At 38.9% G+C, this 12281-nt stretch overlaps 2 protein-coding genes across 4 annotated transcripts; both read right to left on the reverse strand.

Moving 5' to 3' along the window:
* Positions 1-1015: 1015 nt before the first annotated feature.
* Positions 1016-8027, reverse strand: LOC117625105 (phospholipase A I). Of its 3 annotated transcripts, none has more exons than XM_034356691.1 (18): positions 7211-8027; positions 6621-6768; positions 6410-6488; positions 6131-6284; positions 5825-6034; positions 5492-5737; positions 5239-5401; positions 4897-5157; positions 4690-4811; positions 4152-4313; positions 3876-4068; positions 3612-3748; positions 3264-3402; positions 2880-3086; positions 2308-2782; positions 2003-2219; positions 1814-1903; positions 1016-1704 (listed from the first exon to the last, which is right to left on the reverse strand). In XM_034356691.1, exons 1-18 carry the CDS (start codon positions 7730-7732, stop codon positions 1249-1251), a joined length of 3981 nt encoding a protein of 1326 aa, XP_034212582.1. In that variant the 5' UTR covers positions 7733-8027; the 3' UTR covers positions 1016-1248. The 3 variants fall into 3 exon arrangements, with proteins under 3 accessions (XP_034212582.1, XP_034212585.1, XP_034212584.1); XM_034356693.1 differs by having other exon boundaries at positions 1120-1704; positions 2308-2779; XM_034356694.1 differs by lacking the exon at positions 7211-8027 and having other exon boundaries at positions 6131-6295; positions 6621-6651.
* Positions 8028-8923: 896 nt separating this feature from the next.
* Positions 8924-12086, reverse strand: LOC117626689 (N6-mAMP deaminase). Its single transcript, XM_034358498.1, has 11 exons — positions 11843-12086; positions 11656-11726; positions 11271-11362; positions 11129-11188; positions 10794-11027; positions 10624-10700; positions 10454-10523; positions 10263-10376; positions 9791-9857; positions 9505-9609; positions 8924-9420 (listed from the first exon to the last, which is right to left on the reverse strand). The coding sequence occupies exons 1-11, from the start codon at positions 11923-11925 to the stop codon at positions 9296-9298; spliced, it is 1098 nt and encodes a 365-aa protein (XP_034214389.1). The 5' UTR covers positions 11926-12086; the 3' UTR covers positions 8924-9295.
* Positions 12087-12281: the final 195 nt, after the last annotated feature.

Here is a 12281-nt window from a genome sequence, read left to right on the forward strand (position 1 = left end):
AATAAAAGCATGCATAATCTCCGGATTAATTTTTTACCCTTTCGATTCACTTGAAACTGTAGGGTTCAGTTCACTATCATGGTAGTAGGGCCAAAACAAGCATCTGAAAAGTTAAAAGAATGCTTTTGTGTGTCATTTCTTAAAAGATTCTAGAGAGAGTAAAAGAGAGAGAGATGAAGTTTTGACTCCCTTGTTTGTTGCTTTGAGTGGTATTTAAGTCTCAGGTGGGTATATATCTTTATTTGCTTTCATTTGCTTTTTTCTATTGTTAATTATTCGGCTGCTGGCTGCATGAGAGAAGTTGAATGATGCATGCAACTGGTAAACGCAGATAACTTTCTTATATAAAATATGCGCGGCTTCAAGCAATTGATTAAACTCACAAAGGCAGTGAAGTGACAAAAATCATTTGTTGCAGTTGGTAAGTTGGTAATGGAATAGGATAGGAGGGCCCTGTGAAATTCTTAAAAATTGAATGGTGATTGGTCCAATTGTGATCTTATTCTGAAGCCAAAGTTGATCCACTGAATTGAAAATTGAAGTGTATTATTAAAGGTTGAACGAACGCCATACCCATCAATAGAACAGAATGAGAGCTTTCATATTAAATGGTGCTCAAATGACACTTGACTTGGCCAACATTATCAAATTTGTTTGTTTCTTTTTGCTTTCATTGGGTTTTTGTTTTTCTTTTCCAGGCACCATCCTCCCTCCTCAACTAACAACACCAAGGTTGAGTTGATAAAACATTAAATGGACGTTTCAACAAAACTAAACTTTCATGCTAATGTCCTTAACATCTACCCTACCCTAACAATTAATCAGCAAAATGCTTTACCAACTCTTCAAGTTAATAATAGGTTGATTGCAGCCGCGTAGTTTCTACTTAGGAAGCAGTAAGTAAATATGGTCAACTACGTACACCGGCACGGCACATACTAAGGAAACATAAAAGTTGTTAAGAGTAGAAATGAAAGTTTGGCAAAAACAACTATAAGAAAGGGAAATGAGAACATTTGAGACCATATATATATATATATATATGTATATATGAATATATTATAGATGCAGAACACCACACACGTTAAATAAACAACATTTCATTTTTCTTCTCTGTTTGTAAGCCTCAAAATTGGAAGTTCCCTCTTATTTCTTAACATTCACCAGCTCCTCTATGTTCTTATTCTCTCTTTTCTATTTTTCCTATGCCTTTTGTTTTCATTTTTCATTTTCCTGTATGAGATATAGTTAGCAATCTAGTATACCCGGAAGATGGCAGGAATACCTCAACTTCCGATGTGAGGCAAGTGCATGTCGTAGAGAAACATCCACACTCGCACCCTCTCGAAACAGTGAATCATACAATTGACAAACAAATTGTGACACTTCTTCCTCATCATCATCCCAAAAACCCGTAGAGGGGTCCCCGTTTTCACTATCTTCCCAATCACTCACCGGACTACTAGGCTCAGCCTCCTCATCTTCAATGTCATCTTCGGCCTCTTCCTCACCAATCTCAAACTTCCCATTTTCAAACGCACTGAACTCTGCAGATCCGTGGAGTGTTGTCAGCTGTGATTCTGGGGGCTGACCTGAAGAGCATATAACAGCTTTGGCACCAGAGTCTAAAAAAGACTTAACCAAGGTTGGAGTAGGCCCATATGTCCCTGTGCAAATAATGATCCTGTCCCTCCAAGCTCCAACCTATAGTTATTTAAAGGCATAAAACATCAATTCTATTAGTCAGGTCATGCGATGCATATTTTAAATAACAAAGAGAAAATGCTTCACATAAATAGAGATGGAAGTGTACCATCCAACGAACATCATCAGGTGATAAATGGATAGAAGGTACAGTTCTACGAAACAAATATGCTCCAATTTCTTGGCCATCTTCCATAACCTTAAAGAATGCCATCATACAACAGAACCAGAGTTAATAGTTATAAGTAACTTCCAATAAGTAGCCAAAACTATGGTTTTAATGCTAAAGGGAGCATACTTGGGTTTGGCGTCCCATATAACGGTGAACAATGCCTCCAATTTGGAAGTATGGTCTACAAGCAACCAAATCAGAAACAGTTGAAATATTGGAGAGAGATGATGCAGCCTTCCTGCAGCGGTTTCGCATCACCGATATCAAACTCGATTTAACACTCTGCAGAAACTTATCTGCAAGCTCTCCAGGTTCAGCAACCACAAATACATCATTCTGCCAACTACAAAAATAAATAGCCGTTAAATGCTAACTTCAACTGAAATAACATCAACTTGTAATTATAACAAATCAACCAGCAGCATCTTGACCTTAATATCGAGCCAAGTGAGTCATTCTGAAGGGCCAAATGTACAATGCCCACTTGGGGCGAATTCTGCAACTTCTCATGCAATGACTGGACAGGTAAAGAAAGCTGTCTAGGTCCTGCAGGAGACTCGGGTGGTGACGCGGCTCCCTTTCCAGATTGACCATCTAAGCTTAAAGGTGGGACCATATCAATTCGGCCAGCCCTCTGTGGGCCAAAATCAGGACTGTAGAAAAGTGGGCTTGATGGGATGCTTGCAGGAAACAAAGGTGAAGCAAATGGTGTTGGGAACGTTGTTGCCGGCACCGTTTTCACAAATCCTGATATCCCTTGCATTAGGGATAATCGTATTCCATTACGGGCACAAAATGACTCAAGTGCATGAGCATGGTTAGAAGATCGACCAGAATTGGGGCTATGTGAAGCTTCAACAAGTAGTACATTACGCCTCCAACCTAGAGATGGGCCTTTTTCATCTACTAGATCAAAGTACAAATTGAACTTAGGTTCTTGTAAAATGTGTAAAAAACCTAAAATGCATAGAGATAAATTGAAGAAAAATGTCAGTATCAATACCCTCATTTGATGCCTTTGACTTGGGGAAATGTTGAGATCTCAAATTCTCGGACCACTTCTCATCATGTTGGAAAGGCATAAGTAGTCTCTCACAGGCATCCTTAAATGCATGAGAGTTTTTCTGAATATATTCCTCAACTGCAGCTTCCAATTTCAACCAGATCGCTGGATCAGTCTCATCCAATTCCATATCACACCGTTCATCAACTGCAGGGGAAAACATAGATGTGCTGATTCAGAATTAGTTCTTTCACTAAAAATCCACCTTAGAGAAAAAGTTAACAGATGGAAACAAAAGTAGTTAAGGTTGCTTTTCTGCGCGAGGGTCAAGATTTCTGACATTTCATGCTCATCTAGACATATTACTTCAGAATCAACACATACCTGGATTAAACCGAAAATATTGCATTCCAGGGAGCATGGGTAGCAATGTACTTAAAGCCTCCTCCACCCGTTCCACAGAGCATGCACTTTCTATCAATACTTGCCCAGTATCCAGATAACGCCAACCACCTTTTCGCACCTACACTAGCAGATTTCGTATGAATCTATAAAGCAGAGTAATCACTCTTAAATGCCGTCCAATCTATTCTGGAACATTTTGCAACTACAATGTTATTAACTTGTTTTTCAGTTAGCCCATCAAAATTAGTAGCTCTGCATTTCCTGGGATTCCTAGACAATAAGACCAGAATTTCACAACTGATTCTAACAACAAAAGTTACGGTTTACCTTTGTTGGAACAGAACCACAGCCAATGGAAACCAGGCAGTCAATTCTTGTGTCAGGCCATAAAAGTTGTGCTTCTCTAATGGAAAAAATTGTAGGATTGTTTGCCACTATTGCACCATCTTGCCACCGGTTTACATCTATAGAAATGGTAGGATATAAACATTAAAGGATATTAAAACCAAGAAAGAGGTAATATCCACGTGCTCACCTTAATCATTAAGATCCTAATGACAAGAATATTTCCACAAGTGCATGAGAGATTACCATCGGAGAAATCATCAAGATAATATGGAGCTGCAGACGATGCTCTTATAGCTTGCCATACTTGATGTTTACAACTTCCAATAAAAGCACTGTGTCTATAGCCAAGTTCAGCACCCACAGTAGGTGATCCTTGCACAGTGATTCCTGAACTCTCTGAAACTGCAAGAGGCACTTCTAGTGTTCCCGCCGGGTACTACAAATTGAGTACAACATACCAGGTAAAAATTTCAACGGTGAAGTGATGATGTTTGCAGAAAGGAACTACTAGTCTCAAACCTGGTAGTTCCGGAATAAGAAAGGCTGAGCTGGCATCACGCTCACCAAAGTTGATACGACAAAAACTTTGGGAATATTTTTTACTGCGGACTCTATTAATAGATCTCCATCCTCATCTGCACACATTTCCTTCAACAACCTCTCAAAGTGATCTGCACTATGCTGCAAGACAATATGTTAAAGATATCCTTTCAGAACTCAAAGGACATGGTCAACAGCAACATATAAAGAAATTATTAATTTCATGTGTAGGCTTGTATCAACTATATGCTTTGCTTCACTAAGATTCCACTCCTTTTACAATATATGAGGTGAACAACAAACGAGACATACAATAATGATTGTAGTAAAATGAAAAAAGAAGAGTCATAAAATTAGAAACTTTCTCAATCAGATACATGCAGGAAAGAGAAGAGGGGGTAGGGAAGAAACCTATACACACTTGCATACAACAAAAAATGCAATATAAGGAAAAATAAAGCATGGCATATAATGGAGTTTAATAAATAAAAACAAAGATAAAGCATTAGAAACATACTTTAGATCCATGTACAACAACTCTAAAACTCTGCGAAGAACTTTTATAGAGCTGATCTAACTTCTCTCTCCAGGTTGCAGCTTCATTGTCCTTTGGCGCAGGTTCGGCAAAGACGAGTTTTCCTGTGAATCATGATATAAGAACTGATAAATAATTGATCAACGGGCAAAGCTTTATGCAGGCTCATTCCTAATACATCACACTCACCAAGATTTTTGTATATTTCTTCACACTGATCTAATGACATAAGCTTAATACCAAGGGCAACAGCAAGCATGCCACCCGTTGATGTTCCGCATATGAGGTCAAATAACTCATGTATCTGCTTTCCAGTCCCCTTCTCAATTGCCTTAAGAATTTGCACAGTTGCCAGACCTTTCATGCCACCACCATCCATTGAGAGTATGCGCAGTCCTTGCTTTGGCACCTGTCTCCCCCTTATGGCACGTCGTAGATTTCCATTCTCCCCTACAAAAGGCATGACATGAACCAAGCCTATCAAGCTAAGAATCTCAAACCAAATAAACAAATAAAATTTAAGAGACAAACCAAGAATTGCCAAAGCACGAGCTGCAGCTTTATGCACACGTGGATCAGGTGCAGCCATCAACCGCATGAGAAGTTCACACAAGCTTTCAGAAGTAACCAAAAGACGGCGATTCTCCAAACAGAAGGCCAAGTTTCCTACTGCTAGCAGAGCTAACCTTTGCACCTAATGAAAGATAAACCTCAAATTAATTGACAATACTATACAAGAAAAGTATGAAAACAATTGTTTTTTTGAAAAAAGTAGGGAACTTGCCTCTGGGGTTTTGTGGGCACATAACACTTTTAAGGACTTCAATACATCCTTGGTCAGCATCTTCTGAGCTACGGCATCAGATGCAAAAGCCAGCTTCACCACAACTTGTAATACAGAAATGACTTCCCCTTGGGGAACAGATTTCAATACCGTTTCAATGGGTTGCATGATGTCAGATTTCATCAACTGCATGGCAACTGAAACATCTGCAGCAAGAGATGAAAGAGCAGAACATGCCTGTTCAACCTGCCAGAAGTTGGAATTCTTAAACCATATGTAGCAGAAGAGTAAATAAGCAAGTAAAATATTTGTCAGGACAGCTAATCGACATACCACATGATGGTTATCACTGCTTATCATACTTATAAGCTGCCGCACTGCATTCTCATCCTTACCAACGACTACACGGTTTCCTTCGTCTTGCATTATCTTTGCTAGTGCAGATGCTAGTAAAGGGTGATGACAAGAAGAAAAACGGAATATGAGAGAGAAAAAGGCACTTAGCTTATGCCTAGATGCACCAAAATAAGAACTGTTTTCCATCTGCAAGTACCACCAATTTTTTTTTCAACAATGTATAATCTGAAATTAGAAGTTCTAAAGCCTGAAAACTTCTATACATATTGTATTAATCACTACCTCTATCTGCACATTCACTGATCTCAAATTGTCATCAGCCACAATCCTGATATTTGCAAGGGACAAATGATGAAGTTTGTGGAGCGGCAAGATTTCAGGAAGAAATTCCAGAGGATTCCCAAATAGCCTAAGAACCCGTAGCTCAGCCATAGCCCTGTCATAAAACTGGAGGGAACCATTAGACCCAGAAAAGATCATAGACTTCACAAGCATGGCTGTAATTATGAGTGGAAGAAATGTATAGATGAATTGAATAAGTTGAAGTGCTGACGAAATGACCTGAAATCAAGCAGAGGCCGAATAAGCTTGTTGTGTTCCAATGACAGTTCCACCAATCCAACACACTGTCTCAGTTCTACTGCTTACAAGTGCAACAAGAATCAAACAAATGAGTATATCAACAAGCTAACCTACAAAACCTAAGCTCAGTTATGTAGCTCCATCTAAACCCTAATGCTGTATAGATTTAAAAAAATGATTTCAAACTTACCAGGTACTGAAACCAGCATGTTGTAGTCTACCCTGAGCACTTTTAAGGTTTTTAACTCACCAAGCTCCGAAGGCAAAAGAGACAACTTATTGTTATCAAGGTATAGCTTCTCAAGAAGAGGCAGACGAGTTAGCTCTACTGGCAATACCTGTGAGTAGTATGCAAGCCATAGAGATAGAAACTCAGAACTCATCTCAACACTCCTTAAACTCAATCAATCACTAAATAGAAAATATTTTTCCCTAATAATTTTTAACTCAACGAACAAAACAAAGAACACAAGTGTATCTTTACAGTACCAAATAGCTATTAATCTAAACATACACTTGAAAGAACAGTGGATCTTGCTACTATTAGAAAAACTAGCAACAGAAAGTTTGGAACTTAGGATAAATACAAGTTCTGGTTGGCTCGAAAATTGAAAATACTAAACCAAACAGGTAAATTCAAGACCAAGAACTTATCGTCATTTTTTCCACGAGCCACACAGCATTCGATCATGGTCTAAGAGATCGATTACTTATTTATACAAACAGTCGAAAATATAATAAATACAGGAAATGAGCAAACAAATCTAAAGAAATACTCACCGACAACCCACAACCACCGAGATTGACGACGGTGACGCACTGCCAATGTACACCGCAAGCCGCAACACCGTCGGAAACTGCAGGCATTGACGATGTGAAATTGGATCGCAACAAACGAGTCAAGACCCCAGTGCCATCGCTTTGCTGGCCCGACCCGGCGGCCTTGGTCATGGTCACGGCTCTCAACGGCTCTCTGCGCCTCACCACCCTCATATCCACACCGACATTCGCCTCCTCGGCTTCTTCAGATTCCTCGGTCCTCAATTCGACCACCACCGTGTCCTGCGGCATCGGCAAAGCCACCATTAGCTGGGACTGGAGCCTGAGCGCCACCTGCTCCTCATCGTCTCCGGCCGACCAATCCAAGTCGATTCGAAACCCTAATTCTTGATCCTGCGAAACTATTGAAGACGAGGACGATGACGACGTACGGTTAAAGTTCTCCGGCGGACCCTCGGTGCCGTATGTGAGCGTGAGATGGAAGATCTCCGAGGGCCGCTTCCAGCCCAATCCCCAAGACATTGTGATTTGATCCCAATTAGGGTTCAAATCCAACGACGATCTGATCGGACGGCGGGGAGTTCAGCTCGCGTGGCATTTGGTTTCACGGCGTGGCCGTGACCATGTTTGTGTGTGCATGAAAGAAGAGATCTAGTGAAGTTGGAAATGGTGATGGGAGCTGGGGTTTGGATGAGAAATGGGGGTTGAAGGTTAGGGTTTTTGGAGGAATAAAATTGGGATTAATGGCGGGAGAGAAGGGAGACGAGTCTCTATGTCAATCGTTGTGTCGCGAGCTTTGGAGTTTTACACACAGACAGACAGACGTGTGAAACGGAAGCAAACTGAAGGAATATATAATAATATTCTGATTCAGGTTATTTACAAGAAAGTCCAGATACGGCGTCGTTTAGTACTATACATACGAGTCTTTATGAGTTTTGCGATCAAAAAGCTGTGTTCCAAAAATTGGCCTGGGCGGGTCGGGTTTTTTTTCCCTGACTTTGAATAAAGAGATCCTCTGCTTTATGCTCAACTTTTTCCCCATGTTTAATTCCAACAAAAAAAATTAAAATTTATGGTACTTTATCATTCATATATCCTTTTATTTTGCAAGACTTTTGTATAAATGTATAATTTATAATACAAAATAATTATAAAAATAAAAAATAATAACGCTGCATAGGCGCTAGGCTCCTGCCTGCCACCCGCCTACGGTCTAACGGTTTTTCGAACATTGCCAAAAAGGAAAAAATTGGAAGGAAGGAGAAAATGATAATTGAATTATTGGGAATACATGCTAAGGATGTGTAGCTCACGTGATCAAGAGTAGTTATTTGTACACGTCCCATATTCCAATTCCCCTATCTCAATATCATTTGTAAAAAACAGGGGGAGATCTACTTGTAGCAAAGACTAAGACAGTGCCTAGTGTTTTCCACGAATCAAAATGCTACTTTCTTGAGGGAGAAACCGATATTTAGCAATTAGCTGATATGATGATGAAATTCCAATCATGAAGCAAAAACCAAGTCACACTACAATGGAAAAAGCATCACAAAATTCATTACCCTCATTTTCTCTTCAATTCAGTTCCCTTTCAAACCTAGAGCCAAGCATTGAATAACACCTGACAAGGTCAGAAATGTTGGAATGGCCAAGCTGCATATTGTTCTAATGACCCATATCAGATGCACCATTTTCAAACATGAGAAATAAATTCTTATATGAAACATCTGTGATAAAGTTCGTTCTATTATTCAATCAAGATTGTGATATACTTAAAAAGAGAATCATTATTTTTAAAAATTTCAATAACTGGAGGCCTGGTCTACCAGCTACTTCTGACTTCCCTAGGACATTCTAATAACTTTATTATACTCTAATTATCATATATGGATTTCCAGGGCTAGACGGCTGAATACTTGATACGATCGAGCTAAGAAATCTGCAAAGTTGAATGCCAGTGTATCAGCTGGTGCCCGGCCACAATTGAGAAATGATTTTTTCTGCAGAAAATGAGTAGCTCTAGTGCTTGCAAACAACTGTACTATGAGCAGTTACACATGCCCCTCGATGCAATTGAAATCATTGATCAAGCTTCTTTTCAGAAGAATTAAAGATCTCCTTCAATTCTCTCTTCACTTCATCATCAGCAAATATATATTCAATTGCATTTCGTGCTAGCTGAAATATTCCCCTCCTTCCAAGACCTAAGAAGTCAAGAAAGTAAACAAGCAGTGAGTGTCAGCTATCACTCTAATTTACATTACATGCTCCAATGAAATTAGACCTACCAAACGCAGAAGCAGCAAGGTTGTACTCCTTTGAAAGACTGGTAGAAAACACCCCAGAATCATCGGTGCAGATGACTAAAGGATGTTTTGAATTATACAGATCAGCTGCATCATCAAATAAACGTTGTTACAAGGGATTTCAAAGTTTGTCTGTAGTAAAGAAAAACATGGGTTCCAACCACCACAAAATTATAGTAAATGCTTGTTTAGGAGAGGAAATTTAACAAATTTTAAAATTATTACTGACTATAGATAATTAAGTCATAATAGAAGCAAAAGACTGAACCAAAATGATGAACTTCAATTGAACGAACTGAATTAGTCCTGATGTTGGATGTCAAACAAATCTCAACCTGAAAAATGCAAATACAAACCAATTTGAAGATGCAGAAAAGTTAGCTAGTCAAACTTAATAAAATTATACAACTAACAACTTCATAAAAACAATGTGTAAGTTACAACAGCAAACATAAAACAAAGGCATTAAAGATGAGAGGTTTCATTGTACATGAGCAAACTAAAAGATGTTTGTCCCTGGTTTCTTCTCATAATGTGTCTAAGCAGAGATGGAACTGGCCAGAAACTCAATACCCTATTTGGAAATAATAGCTCAGCATTTGATGTCTAAAGCTCGTTTACTTATCATCCACAAGGATATTTTAAGATTGAACTGGCATCTATCCTATGGCAATCAAAAAAGCTATTATCTAGAATTGTGTTATAATAAGTTACAATGATTGGTTGCACAATTATCTCACCGGGATATTCAAAGATTTCAACCTTTTCCATTCCTCTTCTTCGAAGCAACATGCATGACCAATCCTCTGCGGTAGAAAATCCAGCATTGCTTGTATCTCCTTTGGATTAGGCACCTATAAGCGCTTAAAGAAATAAATTAATCAGGGTGATTATATGGCACAAGCTGCAGGCATTAGAAGAATGAACGCACCTCTCCACAATGAAGGGTTACATAAAGACCCTGCTCTCTAGCAAATTTTAATGCTGGAAAAAATGTCATCCTGCCACAGATACAATATACATATATAGAAGGTTATATTATAACTATACATATAAAATGCAACACTCTTCTTCAACAAACTCTCAATGGTGATTAAGTACCATTCTCCCACAATTGGATTTCCAGAAAGGTCAATACCAACTACCCCTAAATCTCTCATTTCCAGTGCAAGCTTCACCTACAGTACGTGAGAAAAACAGTCAAATGCATTGTCCATTGAGAAAAAAACATGTGCTCAAATATTTCTTCAGAATACGGTTTCATGACATACAGTTTCCATTGCAGCCTCTGTGCTTTCCCTGCGGTCAATGCTCAAAAGAAGCCTAACATAAATCTCTTTTCTTGTACTTCCGTTACATGTATCATTTATAAGTGAAGAACTCTTGACATTGCTGACATCAGCATTGTGAGGCCTAAAAGCAACATCAACTGTATTGACAGCCTTTATACCCTCCAATACTGCTTCCAAGTAAGAGCGTTTGCTCATTCCTATGGAGTCATTTTTCTGCATAGATTTAAACACATCATTATCATATCAAACAAGTATATAATATAGGTCATTTAAGTAGGAATAATTCATACACTTGGCTTGTTTTAGTAAGCCACCTTAGGAGTTGTTCTTAGCTCCAGATACACAACATTCTCAGAAGCAAAATCTTCAATAACCTGCTTGCGAGAAAATCTAGTATCAAGTATCAACATTGAAATGTTGGAAGTAAAGACTAAATAAATTGGAAAGTTATCATACTTCTTTGGTAATTCTTGTGATAATTTTGTGGTCAGTAGTAAGAATGTGGATCAGGTCAAACAACCTGAACACTTCGGTTAAAGAACGTTCATCTGAGTCCAAGAATAGATAAGAGTTCCAATGTTAAGATTCAAGAAAACATTGAAATTGCATTGCCAAAAAACATGTGTTAGCACAAATGAACTGAAAAAAATGAGGTAGAAATTCAGTTCAATCTTTAATTGATACGCAATGGGAACATTTGAGTTGACGATTTTGACATCCCAGGCATAAAAATGGAAAATTTAAGATGAACGGAAAAGATAAATTCCCTTGCTTGATTTTCTTTCCTACGTTTCCTCAGCAACCAAACAGAACTATAAGCAATTAAAAGAAATGGGCGTACTTTTCAGTATAACGTGCTCCACATCTGAGAAAACTATGACACCCTTCTCACCCAAAACTCTGGCAAGTTCTCTGCAGCCAAAACAAAACATCAAAGATAAATTATGCTTCCTAAAAACACAGCAAAGCTTAAAGTAGCAGATAACCCACTACAAGAAAGATACAGAGAGAGAGAGAGAGAAGCAAACAGTAAAGTGGAGTCTCTGACAGATCCATTGAGGTGAGCGTGAAGTTCCACCTTTGGCATTGACACCCAGCCCTCCATCTCCATGCTTTTCTTACACTTACTTAACTCTGTTCTTATCTTGCTTTTAGCTGCTGCGTGTAGCCACTACGGCTAAATTAGCTCCTCTCCTCCACTCTCCTCTACCATGAAGGGTCAAGTCAATGACATGATACTCAATGAGTAAGAGAGAGGCCGAAAAGAGTAACACAGACAGAACCAAAAAGAGAGAAAAATTAAAACAAAAAGAGTAACAGAGACAACAAGAAAAGAGCCCAAAGCGACTTCAATGGCTTTGACCCATTGAATTTTGACCCGTTTGCTTTCTTGTAACAGAGGCCCAATCAGTGGTGGGTCGAACTTGGGTCATGTTTCACGGACCTGGCCCTTTGCAATGTTAAAAC

The sequence above is a fragment of the Prunus dulcis genome, chromosome 4 (genome assembly GCF_902201215.1).
Source record: "Prunus dulcis chromosome 4, ALMONDv2, whole genome shotgun sequence".
Classification (NCBI taxonomy): Eukaryota; Viridiplantae; Streptophyta; class Magnoliopsida; order Rosales; family Rosaceae; genus Prunus; species Prunus dulcis.